The sequence below is a fragment of the Homalodisca vitripennis genome, chromosome 3 (assembly GCF_021130785.1).
Source record: "Homalodisca vitripennis isolate AUS2020 chromosome 3, UT_GWSS_2.1, whole genome shotgun sequence".
In the NCBI taxonomy this organism is placed as follows: Eukaryota; Metazoa; Arthropoda; class Insecta; order Hemiptera; family Cicadellidae; genus Homalodisca; species Homalodisca vitripennis.
In genome coordinates this window covers 109,848,684-109,870,946 of record NC_060209.1, presented here as the reverse complement: position 1 = coordinate 109,870,946, position 22,263 = coordinate 109,848,684, and the positions used below count along the sequence as shown (strand labels likewise).

Sequence of the window (22,263 nt, the reverse complement as noted above, 5' to 3'; positions counted from 1 at the left end):
TCGAAGTGCACTGGTTTTTGTTATTATTACATTTTTTGACCTCCCCGGGATTTTTCGTCAATACAATTTACAAATTATCTATTCCTTTTTATTATAATATATACAATATTGTATAATAATGTACTGCACGTTATAGTATTACGTATTATTATATATCGAGTATTATATCAATAATCATGAGCTCACCGGGAGTCGAGTAGAGTAAGAAGAGATTAGAGAAAAGAAGAAGAATTTTAGTTTCAGTTCAGACTTCAGGTTGACATTGACTTGATGGAGTAGGGGTAGATACAGTCTGTCAGTGCGACTGTCTGCAACATGGCTGTGACAGCAGAAAGTTTTCGGTGGTTAGATATTTTGGAAAAAGAATTTGATAAAGCTTTCGTTGACTTAGATTTATTGATTGGTATGGCAGTTTTCTATTTCCATAATCACTTAGTTTACCGTTGATCGTGTGTATAGATTTGTTGGATAGTTTATTAAAAATACAAGTTAACACGTCAACTCTTCAATTATTAGCACTATGTGAAAATTATCTCGGTATCAAAGAATACTTTATGTACTGGCACCATTAAACATTCTAACTTAATAACATAATCAAATCGTTCTTACAATACAATAGTATCATTTTAAATGTCACAAATATATTGGTAACTACTACTTTATGTACACACCAGTTTTTAGGTTAGACAGGACAACAATCGTGATAAACCTTGATTGTTTTGAAAAATAAGCTTGTACTTCTCAAACAAATTTATTTTATTCATCATTAAGGTTGAGATGCGTGTTATTGTATAACCAGCTCTTCAAGCCCATTTTTGTAAAGTATATTTGCTACCTGATTTTGAACATTAAAGCAACACAATAGAACATGTCTTCACAGTTACCGCATTAACCACCCAAATGATGTTCATACACTAAATACTGAATTGAGATTGTACAGGGGATGATTTAGTTTTAAGATTTTAAAATAATTTGCTGAATTGTTTCATCAAGAGCAAAAATTCCACAAACAACTTATTTCAGGGAGACTTTAATAAGCGGCCTACATTTGTTTGTCGATTGTTATTATCAAACTATTCAATATTATACTATTATATATATATATATATCGTACACAACAAGAATTATAATACATTTACAACAACAACAAAAACACATTACAATTTTTAATCTCTTTTTAACTCCTCAAACTTATCTTGACTACCAAAAACTTTCAATTTTTTATCTGACACAATATTCTTATTTGGTCAGATTCCGTTATATGCCCCCAATGCTTAAACTTTTTTCAATGAACTTAGAACGTTATAAAACGATGTAGTTGAGTATCAGAACTAACATTATACCCCCAATGCTAATTTTTCATTTACGGATGATTGTAATGAATTACAATTGGTTATTAGCTAAGAGAAAAGGGTACTTACGTATTATATCAACCACACCCCTACATTTCTCCAAACACAAAAATTCTACAAAAACAAACATTACCAAACAAAAACTAAGCTCTATTGAAAAAAAACACACAAAACTTGTTTTTATTGTTGATTATACTCCGGTTGCCCAGCGCTGATGTCAATGAAAGAAAAACATCCCTCGAGATAGTACCTATCAGTAAAATATCAAATTCTAGAGGGGCTGATCAGAAATATAAATTAAATTATAATGGAAAGGCAATTATGTACTGTGCAAAAAACTTAAATAATCATGTGATGCCGCGCGGCCTGCCGTAATCGGGATTCTCGAGAAAGATAAGATAACAGCGACAACAATACCGATCACAACACCTGGAAATGCTTGTAAATTTGTAATTTTGTAATTAAAGAGTTGTTTTTCGTTCTATCATGTTTGTTTCTATAAATTTATATTTTTGTGTTCTTCACAGGTGTGGTCGGTATAATCCCAAAGTACCCATTAAACATACCCATAATAGGTAATAAGTTGAAAGGATATGGCAGTTTAAATGAATTGTAATATAAAATTCTTCATTTCATGAAAACAATTAAAAGATTATATAAACATAACTGAATAACGAATGTAGGCCACTTATTAAAGTTTACCTCTTATTTCTAATCCAAAACACAGTACACATAATTTTCCGGTCTGAAATTGTTTTCCAAACTGCATTACTATGATGTGAAATATCACCATTCTGTGGATTACTCTTTGCTTTCGGTATTGTGTACCAACATGTTTAGTTACCTGTGTCAGTTTAACTTAAAACTCCATCTCTGTCTGACAGTAATATTTGAAGAACCTGCACTGCATTAAGAGTTTGGTTTTATGCATTCAGTCAGTACTTTTAGTAACCAGCATAAGCACAACTTTCAACGATTTAAATGTTCAGCAACAATTATTCATGCAGAACACTTCTTGATACAGTTGAAGAAAGTTATCATATAAATATACTCAGCAATGTTAAATAGCATTTGTTAAATACACACACACTACTATAGAATATATACAATCGATTTGTTTCTTCAATTGTTTTGAATTCCTAAAAATTACAGTATTATAAAGCAGCGGAATTTCAAAACAGTTACCTACTTACTTAAAGACACTTCATATAAAACATGTACTAACATTTAATTTAAGAAATCAGTTTAACTTATCTAATTTTAAATACAAAATTCAATAATTTTGTAGTTATAAATTATAATTTTAATAAATATAGGGTAACTGAAATCTACAATATAAAATTACTGCTCTCTCTAACACCCTTCCGTAATAATTTATTAACACATTCCCTTTACATTATTGTGCTAGTTCCTCCATTGCTGAAAGTATATGGTATACGAATAAGTCAGGTACCCATGCCCAAATTATGTATACTATTGAGATTAAATAAAACTAGTTCAATTGTTCATCTTTGGAACCAACATAATCTACTTGTACATATAAGGAATGGAAATTGTCCTTGCTAAGTAAACTGTGTATTCAACTACGTTTATACTTACGGTTTGTCTACTTCCTCTGAAATTTGAGAGTTTTATTATTCTCTTCATGTTGAAGTTATTAGAAATGAGATCACTGTCATGTTTCATCCAACAAAAGTTTTAAGAGAGTAATACAAAGCTGGTAGGGGTAATATTGTATAGATTAGTTGTTTCTCTTGCCTTAAATTAGCATAATTAAGTTTTTGTTAAATTTTGGTTTTTGCAGGGGATCTGGATAGTGATGAACCTGAAATGGTGTACAATGCTAGGCAAAAGATGGCCACATTAAGTTCCTGCTTTGCACAACTTACCCATAAAGCTCAGACAATCTTTCAAAATAATGCAAAAAACGAGGTAAGCCCATACTTTTTCTAGAATTTTAAGTAATTTATCACCACCTCCTGGTTACATCTTTAACTACAGAAGCAATAATATTCTTATGTAATAGTTTAGGCTACTTACTCTATCTACAAAAATCATTTAAAAAATTGAATGTAGGAAATATAAACTGATTTTATTGTACAATATCGGTTACACAATAGCTCATGTTCTTTCTCCAGTTGGAGTTATTTAAAAGATATCTACAGGGGTAAGTACACTGCTACATGGTTAAATTCAAGATTCTATCGAGAACAAATATATTATTTGTTTCTAATTGGTTTAGGGTTGTTCTAGCTGTAGGGCGTTTGTCTATCTCTATTAATAATTTTGATTTAGTGTTTTGGTTATAATGTTCAATGGTATGAATGGAGTTAATTCTTTTGATGATTGTTTAAACCATTACTTGGTAACTTTTTATATGTCTGTGGATTTATTAATTTTATTCTTTTCATAATTAATTGCTATATGCTATAGTTACTTAGATTGGTTTAATGATTTCATTTAACCCTTTAAATCTCAGGATCCTTTCACAAGTATTTGGCTAAGTCCCAGGCATATTGTACTGTAAAGTAGACATTTTCTTAAAATTGAACATAATTTTTATTTACTGATGGAAGTTAATATTTCTTTTTCAACAAACTGCTTTCCAATGTTGTTAGTTTCTTATACAGGGTGCGGCAAAAAAATCTGATGTATTTAAAATAAAAAAAACACAAAAATTAAAAGTTATAAAAAGTATTTTATCGGTTATTACATAAGGGTGTTGATGTAAATTAATGGAAATAACATCAGTACAACTTATTTCACACATTTAAGACCTGAAGAAGATAACGTTCTTCAAATGATGTCCTTCTTTGGCTAAGCATTCTTTAAGTCTTGCACTGAAGCTGTCGAACACCTTCTCTAACATTGCAGGAGGCAGGTTTGCAATTTCTTGGCTTAGCCTATGGCTTGTTTTAGTTCGACCAGTGTGCGGGGTTTGTTTGTGTATACTCTTGCTTTAAGGAACACCCACAGGAAAAAATGGCAAATGCTAAGGTCTGGGGAGCGAGCCGGCCATGCAATGTCCCCAAAACGTGATATGACTCGGCCTCGAAACTTACTTCTCAAGAAGTCCATCACCTCATTGGCTGTATGTGAAGTTGCCCCATCCTGCTGGAACCACATCCTCCGGCGCACTAAACGATTTCTCTGGAGTTCAGGGAGAAGGAAGTTTTTTAGCATCAGGAGGTAACGTTGCGAATTGACCGTAACGGTTCGACCACCCTCCTCAAAGAAGTATGGTCCAATCACACAAATTTTAGTTACACCACACCACACAGTAACCTTACGACTATGCAGAGGACGTTCATGCAGTTCTTCAGGATTTGTAGGTGACCAATAGCGAAAGTTCTGTTTATTGACATAACCATCCAGATGAAAATGTGCCTCGTCGCTCATCATGACAATTTTGTCATCAGTCGTCAAATCAATCATTGCAGAGGCAAACGCTTGCCGATTTTCATAGTCAGTAGGCTTCAACTGCTGGACGATAGCCATCTTGTATGGGTGGAAATGCAGATCAAAACGCAATATTCGTCATACCGAGCGATCAGATATGCGTAAAGCAGCAGCTTGTTTACGGGCCGGCCGCCGAGGACTTCTCTGGTGTTCGGGCTGACTTTGGACGTCCAGTCGACTTACGTTTTAAGGCTGAACCGGTAGCTCTGAAGTTACTCACCCATAACACAATCGTGTTACGAGTTGGGACTCTTCCTCTGGGACCAACATCAAAACGTCCACGGAACTGCCGCTGAACAGCAACGCAGGAATCGCCACTTTTAAAAAACGCCTTGACAACGAACGCACGATGCTCAGCTGACCATTGCTCCATGGCTACTGAAAATGTCCACATGTGGGCTCTCGAACGCGCTTATCCCCACCACCCCCCACCACTTACTCGCTCACAGCACGGTGGCGAAAACCGTCAGATCATTTTGACGCACCTTGTAGTTGAAAGTAGAAAAAAGAATTCAGATCCAAAACCAAATGATATTTTATTAGAACACCCTGAAATAAATTACTACCCAAAGTCTAATATAATTAAATGCAATAAAAAATAATAACATCTTTATTTGTTTAGGCAGAACATTGAAAAAACCAAAAATGTCCTAAAGCTCAATGACAAATATATATATATATATATATATATATATATATATATATATATATATATATATATATATATATATACAGGGTGGAAAAAAAGTATGGAAACGCTTTTCACTAATTTTGTATGGCTTCCACTTATACAAATTAAATTTTGTACATCACCACTTGTATTAAGAACCTAGTTTTTGAGACCAGTGGGGACATTTTATCTTTTCAGGGGGGACGGCCCGTGAGGAGTCGGACGAAAATCTTAAATGTAAGCATAGGCCCGAGTTTGGTATCAAATTAAAGGTCTAGTAAAGAGAAACTCATTACCGCAAACCGCACTTAAAAAGGTTGACCCTATCCAGAGTTACGGGCCGTTTGAAATGAATTTCATAAGTAACGTTTGATTAATTATTATTTCTCCAAAAATTTCACAGTCTCAAGTAAACTGTTCTGACTGAAAATGACACTTTATGGAACACAATTATCCAAAAGAATTAAATTAAAAATTATCTATGTATTACAAAAAATAACCATACCTTTTAAATGAGGTGCTCAAACTGCTCTCCGAAACACTTGTTGGCAATGAGATAGTCTATTATAAAAACCTACTGCAGTCACATTTTGAAGCATCTCGGGTGTAATTCTTCTTGCTTCTTCTAATAAACGATTTGTCAGCTCCTCAATGTTGGCTGGTTTAGTTTTATACACATTATCTTTTAAGAAGCCCCACAAAAAAGAAATCTAGTGGATTAAGATCCGGTGACCTAGCCGGCCACTCAACGGTACCCTGCGATCAAATCCAACGGTTAGGAAACACTTCATCTAACAGATTGCGCACCCGCAAATAGTAATGGGGCGGTGCTCCATCTTGCTGAAACCTTACTGCATTAAAATTTGCCCCAAGAAGAGCACGCACTGCTGGCAAAATGTTATTTGTCAACATATTGAAATAAAATTTCGCCTGTTAGATTTCCATCTATCACAAACGGTCCTACAATGTTATTGTTTATTATTCCAGCCCACATATTCACTTTCTGAGGCCTTTTGTGTGTGGCCTTCTATCATCCAGTGTGGATTGATGGTCGGCCCAGTAACGGCAATTATGCCTATTTTAACTTGTCCATTAACAAAGAATGTAGCTTCATCTGAAAACAATATCGAACTTAAAAATTTTTGAATTTCGTCACACTTCCTCATCATTATTTCGCAAAATTCAGTCCTTCGATCAAAAATCATCCTCTGCAAGTTCTTGGGTTAGGGTTACTTTAAAAAGGTGTGATACTTGTTTTTGAGTAAAACATTCAACACTGAGGTATGGCTCATATCAAGATCTTCTGCAGCCACTCTGGCCGAGGTGCTGGATTTTCAACAAATGTTTGGAGTACATCCAAAGATTTTTGTTCATTTGTTGCCGATTTAGGCCTGCCACTTCTTTCGCGATCTTTGACTGTTCTAGTTTCTTCAAATCTTTTTACTGTCTTAAACACTGTTGACTTACTAATTGGGGGTCTATCAAGAAAAGTGTCATTTAAACAAATGCGCTGTTTCTTCATAGGGACGAACTAGATATCCATACCCACGCATCATAAGCAGCGTGATTCTCTCAAAACTCACTAAGTGACATTGCTTTTAAATCTAGTAGAAATAAAATGTAAACACTTAAGTAAAAAAAATGTATAACTATCGCAGTACCTTCTAGTGAAGACTTTCAACTTTATCTTACGTGGACGAAATTATAACGTAGACTAAAAACCAAGCTGATATTAAAAATACAAAACTGTGGAGTTTTGCTGTGACAGTACTGTTTGTATTGCCTAAACCAGTTTATGTTTGCCTGAGATAAAAGGGCTGGAGGGACTGGACCTTGACCTCATGTTGATAAGGAGTTATGGTGGTATTATTATTGAATACTCTCAGTTTCTTGAAGACAAGACAGGAAAAACCCCTATTTACTGTTATCCAACAAATGTAGAGGTAAAAAAAAATCATTTTTTGTTGGAAATTGTTTTTCAAATTTACATAACCGACATAAAACATAATACTGAAAGTAAATTAGTTACTTCACAAGACAAATTACTAAATTTCTTTGTCATGAAATTCATACGGCCCGTTACTCTGGATAGGGTCAACCTTTTTAAGTGCGGTTTGCGGTAATGAGTTTCTCTTTACTAGACCTTTAATTTGATACCAAACTCGGCCTATGCTTACATTTAAGATTTTCGTCCGACTCCTCACGGGCCGTCCCCCTGAAAAGATAAAATGTCCCCACTGGGTCTCAAAAACTAGGTTCTTAATACAAGTGGTGATGTACAAAATTTAATTTGTATAAGTGAAGCCATACAAAATTAGTGAAAGCGTTTCCATACTTTTTTTTCCACCCTGTATCTATTTTATGGATTAAATTTTTAAATTGTATCCTAAAAAGGCTCCAAAATTAAATGTTGGTCTTATTTAAGGTTTTGTTATTATTCATGGCATTTTATAAAAGTTTGTAGGACACTCAACATTTTTGTAACACTTAATAATAGCGGAGAATGTATCTGGTTAATTTTATTTCAGTCTAAGTATTCATAGAATGTGCAGAAGAGTATTGTATAGGGAACAATAGGCAACTTACAGCTGGTGCAGTATTCCAATGAAAGAGTAACAATTCTAAGTAATACTATATATATGTATGTATGTTCAGATCAAAAGGGTGTATTCATTATACATACGTAAATTATACATTAATTCATTACACTGGATTAATTCGTACATTATACTGGATTATTAATTCACTTTTCTAAAATATCTCAACAGTATTTTTATTTTACAGACATAAATAGATTCAATAATAATACTCGCTTATTGCTAAGAGCACTGAAGCCCAGATGTAAAGTTAGTGATGAGTTGAAGAGCCCATTTAGGCTGGTCAGTCGGCACCAGATGGCCTGCATTCCTCACCATAACCTCTGTTAGTCTCCCTCCTGTTTTGCAATACCCAGCCAGAACTCCATCTACTTTCCAGATTGTCCTCTCTGCTTGTTCAAATTCATTTTTCTTGGTCCATTGTAAACCACTCAAAACATTCTCTGACAGAGGATAAGCACAAATAATGTCTAGTTGACCATTGTAGAAAAGGATTTCATAGTGTTCAAGCAAAACTTCAACCACAGTCTTCATTGACTTCATGATATCTTCTCTCATCGCATTAGCTAACATTCTTCCATCATCAAATTTGATATTACCTACATGGATTAATTTTCTTATAGTATTATTAGTTACAAAAGACTGGAGGTCATAATTTTCCTTGTCATTTATGTAGTTGTAATGTTGAGATAACCCAGTTAAGTTGTTGAAAAGTGTAAAATTTTCGGAATAGTAATAGTCCATTACCATAAGTGAAAATGTGTTTGTTGCCTGAGTCCAACGGGTTGCTTCAATATGTTGTTTAATAATAGTTTCATAGTTTTTAAACATTAATTTACCATTCATATCTATTAGGCCTAATTGATACAGATATTCTCCATAATGCAGCATATTTATTGGATCTACCAATCCATTCCCAATGAATAGTCCTTGTAGATTTATCTTTTGTTTTGCCATTTTATTTTTTTTGTGAATTGTTAGTGCGGTTGAGGGAATGTATTTTCCTGCATATGACTCACCAGTAAGAAAAAACACATTATTTTTTAATTCAGAAAAAAGGGTAAAAAACTGCATTAATGCTTTGTAAATTCCTTCTCCAATGGGCTTTTGAGTTCTTGGATAGCCATCACTTGAATTTGTAAAACTAAAACCAGTCCCTACAGGATTATCAATGTAAATTACATTATGATTTTGTGACCAGGAGAAAGGATTTCTCCGTAATTCCTCTTTTGTTAAACGAATTGGTCCATTTTCATAGAGCAGACCGAGCAAGGAAGAAGCCCCAGGACCTCCTTGCAACCACAGAATGACTGGTCTTGAAGTCCAACATTGTTCACTTGGAAAAAACCAGAAAAATAGATTGGAGTTAAGTTCTTTATCAACAGTGAGATAACCAGAGTAACTTACTAGACCCTCAAGTAGGAAATCCACTTTAGCAGCAGCTCGAGCTTCTTGAATCCTTCCAGTTTCTATGTAGGGGGTGAGATATAGGGGTTGGCCGGGATCTTGGGTTGACCCTAGACTGAAACTGACCAGTATAATACAGACACGCAACTTGCCCTCCATGACTGAGAAATGGGAGTCACTGTCAATGTGGAATCTGACCTCTCTATCAGGATGCTGATAACAGTGTTTAAATTATGTATAACAAGGTCATTATGTCTCATTGTGACTTGTGCAACTTTCAAGATTGGAAGTGTTAGTTTTAATCATCATTACAGATAAGCTGAGTTAACGAAGTTTGCTACATTCTCTTTACCCGCTCAGCATTATAATTTTATTTTAATTTGTAGACAAGGAATGTAGGCAAAAGAAGTAAATATACAGAAAATTGCTTGTTAGTTTTTTTGTAAATGTCAAATTTTTGATACCTTGAGTTGAAAATAGACCTGTTTAAAGAGTGTGTCCATCCATTTGTGATCACTGCTAGAACCATACAGGCAGTATAATAATTTTGTTAAAATATGGTCTATTTTTGTTATGTGTAATTGTATTGAGACATCATTTTTCAAAAAAATCATTAAAAATGTTAATTAAATAAAATTAAATCTTTAATTTGTATTAAATTTGTACTATATCTAATCCATTAGATCCTTAATAAATAGGGGCTAACAGCCTCATGAAAAATTGTCATCCAAAAGTTATAAAAGATATGTTTTCAATTTTAGCTAAAAATAATGTATAAATTATTCTATAGACCAATCGAATAGAAAAATTATGGTGGAATGTGATATGTAGTATATAAGAATGAATATCTCTCTCAATACTAATTTTTGTATTAGTATACAGATATATTTTCTTTCTTCAAGATAATTTACAATTTTTCCAAACAAGATTCAAAAATATATCCAAACTACTTATAAGCAGAAAAGTAAAAATTAAAATATCTCAAACCAAAGTCCTAAGAAAACTTTGATTCAAAAGTTATTATAGAGTAAATTTGTACTTATTTTTATAGGGATAAGTATAACAATATATTGTATAATAGGGATATGATTAGCCACAATAATTTTACAGCTCAGAACTAAATATCTTATTTTAACCTTATATTACGAGTATGTTAAAGTTCTTACACAATTTTAACAATAATCTCAGAATAAGCCACAATTCACCAAAAAGCAAAACAATACATAAAATAGTAAAACAAGTTTTAGTTGAAAAAAATCATTATTGCCTCAAAATGATTTTAATGATTTTGATAACATTTTCATATCCGCTCGAAGGTAGCCAACCCAATTGTCGCAATCAATCGCCAACCCACATCTTGGCATGTGGAACAGTTTGTTCTACCTTGTTCCGCATTTGTTCCATTTTTTTCACGTGGTACAAATTGTTCTATGTTGTGCAACGATTGTTCCATTTTGTTCTGCAACGATTGTTCCATTTTGTTCTGCGAACAGCGACACAGAGATTGTTTAAAAACAAAAAAATGCTTCAAAACGTCAAAAACCATCCTGATTAATTGACAACTGAAATGAGGAAAGAGTGTACAGAGCAATAAAATATAGGAAGTTACTTTGTAAATATATTCGGTTGACACATTTTTAAACGTTGACAAGAAATAGAACTTTTAGACATAAAGGAGCTGTGGGTTGTCATGTGATTTCATGGATTGGCAGTTAAAACAACTCCCAGGTTCAGAGTTCTTGCTCCAAATTTATTTCCAGATGTTCCGTCCTGGTTTGAGTTTAAATGCTTCTTCGTCCGTCTTATATGTCACTTACGATAAATTGTGCATTGGCATGTGACGAATCGAGTTTGCACTTGGAACAGCTGTTTGATTGAGTTCATAAAAGATTCAGAGTGACTTTTCTACATTTGTTGTAAGTTGTTCCAACCAGATTTTAGAGATCCCTGTTAAAAGAAGTTAAGGTTACAGAGGGTTGGCAGTTGAAACAACTTGATGATTGAGTTCCTGCTTCGTTTAGAGTTATTGTTCCACATTTGTTGCAAGCAGTTCAAGCTTAGCTCTTCAAATACTTTCATATATTTGAAGTGATCACATGACGTCATTTAGAGGTAAAAGGGGGTTCGCATGTGATTTTGTAGGTTCGCGTTAGAACAACTGAATGACAGTTCCTGCTCGGTTCAGGGATTTGGTTTCATATTTGGAGTAAGTTGTGCAACCTTCTGAGATGTAAGTAAGGGCAAATTGTTGGTGAGTACGTGATTTAATGGGTAAACCGATCAAACAACTGGATGATTTAGTTCTTGCTTGGATCAGAGTTCTTGTTTCATATTTGTTCCAAAATGTTCCATCAAGATTTGATTTTACAGCTTCTTGAGTACGTCAGTAAGGATAAATTGTGGGTTGGCAAGTGATTAAGGTGATGATCAAAGTCCAGTCTTTTCTTTTAGTGCAATAGAATGATTCACTGTCCTCCCTGATTGGTTGGCCACAATACAGGCCTAATACGAGGGGGTACCCAAAAGTAACCGGAATTGTATTGCTGGCAGCCGGCAGCATGTAGTACACATTCCTGCCGCTAGGCGTGTCTCGCGCAACCCATTGCGAGCTCAGTGACCCCAGTTCCGTTGTCCTATTGCATTCTGTTCGTTCGTAGTGACTGTTTTCGCTAACCCTGTTTTGTTCTTGTTTCGTTTTTTGTCATGGCAAGTTTAAGTGAACAACGTGCAGCTGTGAAATTTTGTTTTTTACTCGGTAAAAATGCTGCAGAAACTATTTTAATGTTGAATACAGCTTACAAAGATGATGCTATGGGGAAAACTCAGGTCTACGAGTGGTTCGCTCGATTTAAAAATGGCGACATGTCGATTGAAGACAAACCTCGTTCTGGACGTCCATCAACCTCTCGAACGGACGAAAATGTTGAGAAAATTCGTAAACTTGTGCTCACCGACCGTCGACAGACAATTGAGGAACTATCAGAGAGTAGTGGGTTAACTTGGAGCTCAGTTCAGCGAATTTTAACAGGAGATTTAGGACTGAAAAGGGTTGCTGCCAAATTTGTTCCTCGACTTCTGACTGACCATCAAAAGGCACATCGAGTTGAAACTTGCCGCCTTCTGAAAGAACATCTCGAAAATGATCCCGATTTTCTGGAAAAGGTAATTACTGGTGATGAGTCATGGTGCTATGGTTATGACCCAGAACGAAGCAACAGTCAAGCCAATGGAAGTCGCCATCTTCACCTCGTCCAAAAAAATGTCGGCAAGTCAAATCAAACATCAAAACCATGTTAATTTGCTTTTTTGATGCTAAAGGCATTGTTCATTCTGAGTTTGTTCCTCCAGGTCAGACTGTCAACCAAACATTTTATTTGGAGATTTTAAGAAGATTGCACAACAGTGTTCGCCAGAAAAGACCCGATTTGTGGCAGACTGGAGACTGGTTCTTCCACCACGACAACGCACCGGCACACACAGCCATCTCAGTTAGGCAGTTTTTAGCCAAAAACGCCATGGTTCCGCTGCCCCACGCACCTTACTCGCCTGACCTCGCTCCATGCGACTTATTTCCACACATGAAAAGAGGCTTGAAAGGTCAACGATTTGACAGCATTGAAGAGGTTAAGAAAAAAACGAAGCTCAAGCTTGCAGCCATTTCTAAAGATGACTACAAAAAATGTTTTGATCAATAGAAATACCGTTGGGACAAGTGTATTAGTTGTAATGGAGATTATTTTGAAGGAGATAAGGTCGTATTGTAAAAAATTTGATAATATATAATTTTTATAAAATAATTCCGGTTTTTTTGGGTACCCCCTCGTACATGTTCTCTTATCAAGTCGGAAATCTCTGCTTACCGATTCATGCTGACAGATTGGATTTATTTTGATGGGTAGCTCCAAATCGGCTTTACCTGGCTCAATATCAACAACGTGTGTAGCTTAGTGTGAATAAACAATAATAAAATAATAAAAAACAAGTATGGCAATAAAATGTACAACATGTTATATACTAATTTGGTTGAAATAATTATGTGTAATTATTACATTGAGTTTTGTAATTGAAAATAAATAAAATCGTAGGAAAACATGTGTACGTTTATGTACAATAAAAATGTGTAGTACAATACAAACTGAAAAGAATAAACCAATACTAAATATTTATTATTTTTCTGTTTTATTCCAGTTAATTTCAACGTTTTCATTGTGTGGTACTTATTGAAACATTGACCCGGGTGTAGTGTTGGTTCTTTGCTGTATGTGTTGCAGTAAAACCTCGTTCTATTTGGTAATGATCGATCACCACAAAGTCCTGCTGATCCATTTCATAAGGAAGTTTTTCCATCAAGCCAACATCTTTATCAACACTAGTATGTTTTCCTCTTTTTCTTGGATTTCTCGTTCCTCCTACTAACCTTTTCTGAAGTGAGGCTGATGTAATGCTCTCATTCTAGGGAGCCTGTTGCTGTTATATTATATAAAGGCGTTGACCTCACCCACCAACAACCAAAAAAAATTTTGCGCTTCCAATTAATCGTTTTCCTTGTGAACACGTATGAAGCGATTAAATGATATGTAAAATTGACACCTCACATCGATTTGTTGTACCTGCAGACAACAGCAGAATACTGAACTACCTCTTCACCGTTGTTTTTAACTGTTCATCTCACTTCTTCTGTAAATGAATCATAGAGACCACTTATCATATGAAATTTCTTTTTGTCTTTCTACTGTAAGACACTAACCCTATCATATTTTCTATAAGCATTGATACATCTCGTACGATTTTCTTCTTTTTCTTTACTTCAACGTGTAAACCCTTTCTGTTCCTAACAATTGTTCCTGTTAAATGCACCTTTTCTTTAATTAGTTCTGTGGGAAGTTCAGCACTAGAATAATATCTGTCACAAAATACATGAAATCCTTCAATGCTTCTGTATGTGTTATGAGGCTTTCTAACAATGTTAACATACCCTTGTTGTCATCAGCACATCAGGCTTATTGACAAGATAGTTAGTGGTAGCAGCCTCCTAGTAAGGTTGAAGAGTGAAAATGTAATCATTTGCAGAATCAGTGATAAATACTTTAATTCCTAACTTTTAGAGCATGGCCTTGTATACTTTAAATACTATCTTGCCTTTAAAGCCTACTATGTTTTTATTAATACTAATTATATTGCTAATATAGTAACACTCTAACTTGATTTCCAAACATAAAACCACATTTCTTACCTTGGCAGAACGCGAAAGAATGCCTAAAACATTTGGATCCGTTTGAGGGCACAAGTAAATCCTAAAAATCTGTAAAAATCTTTTTGCTGAAAAAATTTTTGGAAAAATGGTTAGAAATCTAGCCAATCGTTTTGGAAATAACCTCCCAGTTTTGGATTTGGGTGAAACCCCATGTTTAAGATTACTCCTACGAATGATTTAAACTCTTGGAGTGTTATGTCCTTCCAAGGCTGCAACATTGATTTTTTTAGAAGAGATCTTAATGTATTTATTTTGTAATTAGCAAGTTTCTTACATTCAATGATAATTTGTTCTAAAATCTCATCTGAAAAAATAAACTATTTTGTCTTCTCTGTCAAAACCTTGTGGTGGATAAAATCCACATTTGGCTTTATAAGAAAACTCCTCGAAACTTACATCATTGTCTGTCCACTCACGTCATTCGTTGCTTGTAGTTGGATAATCTCATTGAGCTGCTTGTGGTAGATTTTCTTCAGAGTTACTATTGTCAGAATGTTTTAGGTGTATGTTAAGGTAACAAGGAATCATATTAATTAACATCACTTTCTTCATGCTCACTATCATTGAAATTGTCAACTTAGAATTCTGTCCTACATTTAAATGATCAAAATCTCGATCACTATAATCAAATTCTAACATTTCAAAGATTCATTTTATTCCGTCAGAACCCAGGTTATGATGATCTAGCATGTTTTGGCACATTCAATACTAAAATAACATTTGTAAAATGATAAACTTAACTTGTATGTCAGTAGCAGTAGAAGCATATAGGACTACAAAATGCTTCAGAACAAAATTGAAGAAATCAGAAAGAATGTGAAGAAAGAATGATTTACGTAGGTGCCACATTTCCTAATAGAAAGCAGCAGTTATCAAGACTTGATGACAAGTAATTTATTTCATATTTAAAATTATAGCAATGTAGTATTGTAGGTCTTATAAAAATTGGCCATACGAGTCGTAACGCTGCATTAGAAGTGGGTCTCGCTTGTGGCCGGCTTGGGTGAAACAAAGTGACCGCCTTGAAACTGAAACAAAGTGTCTGAACTGCGATGATAGGTCACATTCGTGGCCATCCGATCTGCCCAGCATTTTCTGTTTTACATTTCCATCTGGGTGCTAAGCATTTTATAGTGACAATATAAAGGCAAAAATTATATCTACATAACAATTTAAATTTAATTTGATCATATTTCATATTTCTGTTCCTCAATAAAAAGTAAATTTTCTTATAATTTAATAAAATCAATAAAATCATGTTATAGATTGAGAGATGGTAAGATGATTTACCATCAACTGTAGTAGGCTACAGTTTGTTTGTAGGACTACCTTGTGAATATTTATACAATACTTAAAAAATATTATTAGTATACTATTTTAAATTTATTACATCCAATAAACTATTATTAAAAAGTATAAAATATGTTTTAATTTAATGAAGCGAACATTGTGAAGATGACATCAGTGCACGTGCTAAGAAAATCAAAACGGTTGATTCTAGGCAGACTATGAGCAGACGATCTCATACGAGATGAGATGCTTCCTGATGGTTTGGCTCACTGCTCTTGTAAACATACACTTTTAAAGTTATTAAAACTTAAAAGTTTGACTTTTGACAACTTTTGTGTAAATGTTAACTTCAAACATATTGGTGTGACTAAGCCAATATAGAATTTTGAACACAAAAACATCTTAAATACTTGATAAACTGACAGATAAAATACACAAAACACAAGTAGGCCTAGGTAAACGAATTGTGTGCACGTCTCGATGTGGAACTGAAATCAGAGATAACGAGAATGATATTTATAATTCCACGTCTACTTGATATTTATAATTCACAGGATTTGATCCATTAGGGCTTCTACAGGTCAAATTGTCCTCAAATTAATTTTTAAGTTTTAATTCTTTTACAATGATAAAAAAAGCTTCAACACTGTAAAAGTTATTCATTAATAATTCTTTACATCTCTCTACATTTGCGTATTGATCTATTTCATTTGCGTAAATATCTGTAAAGGAGTTGAAAAATGTTAATATAAACTGAACATGTTTGTGTGCACGTGCATGTGTGTATATATGTGCGAAAAGTGAGGAGCGGTAAACCCAACGTACCTTTGAATTTATTGTAAGGTGAAAATTTTATTGATCACAGTGGTTGCATCTCCCCAAAGGATTAACAAATAAGGCACGTAAGAATCAGACAGGCAGTTTTGAAAATTTTTTACCAGGTCCTTGTTGCTAAACTTTGGGTTACATTGGAGGAAAAAAATTTTCTCTTAGTTAGTTTTCCCAGAACCTTGTCCAACTGCCAGTCCCAGTCCATGCCGTCATCCAATGTCACACCTAGCAGTTCATCTAAATCAGATATCACGTTATTACAGGAAAATTATATTGAATAAACAATAAGTATTAACAACTCATACCTCCTACCCGATGTTGCTGAAAGAGGCTGGCATAGAGACCTTCCTCTTCTTCAAAAGTGACATGACAGGTTTAGAGCTCACTATCCCACCTCATGGAATCTCTACAGAATGTGACCCTAACGTCAACCTTAATAACCTGGAAATCCTATTACTCAGGAAGCAAGTGTAAAGGTCCTTTTAGGACTAAGTGCAGTTAGAGGTTTCCTCAGAGGTTTCTTATCTTAAGTGAAAAAATAAAATAGGAAATGATCCACACAAGACATATAGTTCTCACTTGGGATATGACAATGTTATTCAGACACGTGTTAAAGGAAGAAAACTAACTCATACGATTGGTCTTATCAAAACAGAAGTTCCTCAAGAAAAATATTTTTTGGACCAAGCCACCTTCTATTAAATATGTTTTTTTATATGAAAATCTCTTTTTTGGTATAAATCATAAAACTCTCTTTTTGCTTTACATCCAGATTACAAAATGTAAACACTTGGTGGTTTCAAAGCCGAAGGTTCTTGTTAATTGTCTTTAAATAAGATAAAACTATCTTGTCTATAAAAGATACATACTAAGGTCATTATTAATGACAGTTCTATATCTTGAAATCATGATTGACTCATAGTTAGAACATGTAATTAGAAGTAGACCTTTATAAAAAGTTACACTAAGAATTTCACGTCAATACCAAACTACTGTTAGCGAGCAAATTATGAACACACAAGTTTAAAATAAAAGATCGATGTATTCAAATCTGTTGAAAAAAAAACAACTGAAATCGATTTAATTGTACCAGGAATCCAAGTTAGATATTAAAAAAAATAAGTGGCCCATTTAACATAAAAATGTACTTGAACAATTAAATCATGCTAGAGAATGACACGATTATTCATTTATGGATATTAACTCACAACTTAAAACACTCTGTTTGTTATGTACTACCCAACTATAATACTGTTTATTAATCAGCTAATACATCCTAATAATATTTTAAATACTAAAGTGTCTTTGTTTATTTGTTTTACATTCACATGTTAACTATCCTACTGATTGTACTGAAATTTTACATAGACATTCTTATATGGTACCTGGGACGAATATAGGCCTATTCTTATTTCAATAACTCCTTGGGGCTACGCCCCACTTGTCTTTAAAAAAGTAGTGAAAAATCCCATCTTGGTTTCTAAAGTTGTGAAATATTAATTAAAAGAGCATGTCTAATGTAATCAACTGTTTTGTTTAAACACTGTTTATTATTTTCAATTTGTTTACATTTAGAGTGGGTACGTTCTCTAAGGAATAAAAAAATATTTTTAACTCCATTTTAGATTTCAACGATTAAATAATTACTCATCTACCTTATAAAATGTCTTAAAACATAAGATGGTCAGAATTTGACACTGAAGACTCCCTTTGAAGCAGATGGCAAGAACTATGCTAGATGAAAGTTCACTGGACTGTGCTTTTGAACAAATGTACTAATTCCAGCTCTAAATGTTCTAAAATACTGACAATATTTTTCAGTTTATAAAGAAACAAACACGTAGTGTCATTGTTAATGTACTTTTAAATAAAATATTAAGTATAAGATCTAAAATACAATGACTATCTAACTTTTACTATCAATTTAAAGACTAATATAAAACCCATCTTAGTTCACTATTGACAGAAGTAGGTTTATCTGATCTGTGATAGTATATATATATATATTATATACTAGCTGTTACCCACGGTTTTGCACGCAATCTTTTAACTTAATTATTATATCATGTTTGGCACGTGTAAGAGCATTTCTGATTCTACTTAATTATATACATAATGTCACAGCTGAATCTGCCTTGTCATCCCGATCAAGAAAACACAAATCTCGGATCACACAGGTCTCGGAAACTTACTTCGGTCAAAAAGCGTATATTTCCAGTCCTTGTCATATATTTCAGGTCTAAGATATTTCCAGTACCATAGTAGAGTTTGCCTTGTTGTTCTGACAAAGAAAAAATATGTATACTTACGTAGGATCAAGATGCCTACTTCGGTTAAAAAGTGCCTACTTAAGAGCGTTTAAATTCATGTACCTACTATGTCACAGTTTAGCTTGCCATATTGCCTCGATCAAAATACTATATACGTTCGATTATCTAGTTCTCGGAAATCTATTTTGGCCAAAATCGTGTTGACTTAGTTGTTTGCCTTGTCCTGATGAAGAAAATACATACATAAGTAGGACTGAAAAGCCTATTACGACCTAGGGGGAAGTCCTACCTACTTAATATGTACTTTCGGTATAAGGAGGAAATCCTTATTAAGGTTGTGCAACATTCCAAAAAAATCTTTATTAAAGTTTTGCGTTATACCAGTCTTGCTTTTTGGACTGTAGCCAGGAAAAGAATGAATCGTTGAGGCTTGTTAGTATTCATTTCTCTGTATTTCCATAAGCCATTGTTAAAATGTAATATCATAATAATGTCAAATAAGCCCACCAGTTTAAAGTAGCTTATGTGAAAACATTCATAACTTTGTTCATTAAGGTTAGTTTTATAACAGTATTTAATGCATTAGATGATTTTAATTCATCACTGGTGCAATCTGGAGTAAAATTTATATATTAATGTTTTATTTACTATCTGCATTACACTACTGATCAAGCACTGTTTACTTATTATTGATAAAATTTAAATGTAAACAGATGTTTCAGAAAGTTTGTCAAACTATAGCTGTCAACTGCTGTTTAGTGCCAGTTTAATGTGAAGTATGAAACGTAAAAACTATAATTTTTTCTGAATTCCAAAATATTCCAGGTAACTTTTTCTTCATAAAAATCTTCTTCGGATTTCAATGGACATTTTACAAACAGAATTAACCGAATTGGTCCAGCCGTTCTCGAGATTTGCGCTTAGCAACACATTTTAGGATTCATTTTTATTTATAAGGTATATATAGTTTGTTTTACTAGAGATTGGCACAACTTCATGATTACTAGTAGACACAATTAAACAAGCAAAAAAATTCATATGAACATTGTGTCTATCTTGCTTTGTTTAGTATCTGTCTGTCCGTATGTGTTTTTTATTTAAAACATCATATCACAGAAATATTGGAGCAAATAACATGAAACTTGGTATATGTTAAGTTAATTAAAGAGGAAATAACAGTTTTAAATACCTATTATCACTTTCTATTTAAAAATGGCGGTATTTAAAAAATTTCAAACTTTAATATCTTAGAAACTGTTAATTTTACATAGATATTGCAAGAATAAATATTTATTTCAAATTTAATTGAAAAACACTAACGATACAAAAAATAGTCCAAATTAGTTTAAATCGGTTATGAAATAAAATAAATACATCAATTTTAGTTGGTGAGTGTTTATGCTTTCTTAGATATGGAAAGTAGATTCTTATGTCGAAGTCCTGATAGTTTGTTATCTATTGGTCTTTGCATCTTTAACAGGGTTTTCTAGATAATAGTCTAAAATTATCGGATACGCAATATTTACGTAGTAGCAACATTTTTGGAATATTAAAATTTGAAAAACTTATATACTGCCATTTTGGCATGGAAAAGTGATAATAGGTTTTTAAATTTTTGTTATTTCCTCTTTAATTAACTTAACATAAATGCCAAGTTTCATGTTATTTGTTCCAATATGTTCTGTGATATGTTTTAAATAAAAAACACTTATGGACAGACAGACACTAGACGAAGCGAGATAGAACATATGTTCATATGAACTTTTGGCTTTTTTGTGTCTATCATATCCAGAAATTGTGCCAACCTCTTGTGAAACACCCTTTATACATTTTTTTTCTGGAAACATTTGCCTCAAACAATTCATGGTAACCCTCGCTGTGTGTGCAGTGGCACCATCCTGTTGGAACCATGCATCCTCTAATTGCATTGCCTCAAGAGCCGGCTGAAAAAAATCCTGTATCATAGTCAAGTACCGTTTGGAGTTCACAGTTATGGCATGACGGTTATCCTGAAAAAAGTAAGTAACCAATGATGCCTACTCGTGATATGGCGCACCACACAGTGACGCGGTCCGAATGCAGAGGTCTCTGGTGGACTTCTCTGGGGTTTGTTTCACTCCAGTAGTGCATGTTTTGCTTGTTGACACACCCACTGAGGTGAAAATGTGCCTCATCAGAAAAGAACACAATTGCGTCATGCGGTATAGTTGCAAGCATGTCTTCACAAGAAGTACGCCGTGTCAAATAGTCTCGTGCTGACAATTGATGGACCACGCACATTTTATCCGGTTGAAATCTCAGTTCATCATGAAGAATCCGGTGGAGAGAACGTCTTGAAATGCCCTGAGCAAGTGATTGCTTCCGAACACAGCGTTTTGGACATTGCAGTACTGCTGCTCTAACTCTATCGATGTTTTCCGGTGTTGTAATCCTTCTCTGAGGTCCCCTTCGTACACATGACACATTCCCTGCTGTTCTGAATGCAGTTACCCAATTTACAATTGATTGCCGACCAGGAACACGTCCGCGTGGGGGAACAGCGAATCGTAAACGAAAAGCACGCTGTACTGCAATGATCGAGTGGGCATTTGAAAAATACGCTTCAACACAAAACGACCTCTCCTCTCGTGTCCACTGCATGATGTCAACTGGAACGTAGAGGAATACAAATCTCCCGTCAGCCACTATAAGCCACGCCCACTCCCCCCTCTCTTTGACCAACAGTGCCGCCACAGCCTGCAGTGCAAAAAAGCAAATTACCGCGCTCCACCCTGTACTAAATAGCTGGCAAAAACTCAAAATACGAAATACGCCTTAAGTATTTTAAACCCTAATTATCATTAACAGTCGAAGGTCACACATACTATTATTCAAACACTTGGAGTTAAAAATTCTGCCTATTTTCTGTTGAGGAATCTCGTGAAATGAGTGCAAAAGTACACCTGAAGAAATCGGTCCATTCAGTGAAAAGTATTTTCTAAATTTAATTCTATCTGGTTTTTATAGTACACTGAGTAAGGATTTTCTAACCAAACATATTTATTTTCTAGGTGTGTCTTAAGTGTATTTAAGATTTTAATTTGTATCATAAATATTTAATTATTTATAATATGTCTTTGATATATAGTGAAAA

General features: G+C 34.0%; 2 protein-coding genes across 3 annotated transcripts in view; one reads left to right on the top strand and one right to left on the bottom strand.

Moving 5' to 3' along the window:
- The first annotated feature begins 248 nt into the window (after positions 1–248).
- The window catches only part of LOC124357286 (Golgi-associated PDZ and coiled-coil motif-containing protein-like), an 81,313-nt gene continuing 59,298 nt past the window's right edge, over positions 249–22,263 (top strand). For both annotated transcript variants that reach the window (XM_046808935.1, XM_046808934.1), the window contains exons 1-2: positions 249–403; positions 3,157–3,284. In XM_046808935.1, coding sequence (XP_046664891.1) covers positions 316–403; positions 3,157–3,284 — 216 coding nt within the window. In that variant the 5' untranslated portion in view covers positions 249–315. The remainder of the gene's footprint in view (positions 404–3,156; positions 3,285–22,263) is intronic.
- LOC124357288 (venom serine carboxypeptidase-like) lies at positions 8,234–9,676 on the bottom strand. The gene has a single exon (XM_046808937.1). It carries the CDS (start codon positions 9,642–9,644, stop codon positions 8,301–8,303), a length of 1,344 nt encoding a protein of 447 aa, XP_046664893.1. The 5' UTR covers positions 9,645–9,676; the 3' UTR covers positions 8,234–8,300.

What these genes read in the sequence shown, in the direction of transcription:
- LOC124357288 (XM_046808937.1), bottom strand. Translation starts at nt 9,644, where the DNA reads ATGGAGGGCAAGTTGCGTGTCTGTATTATACTGGTCAGTTTCAGTCTA.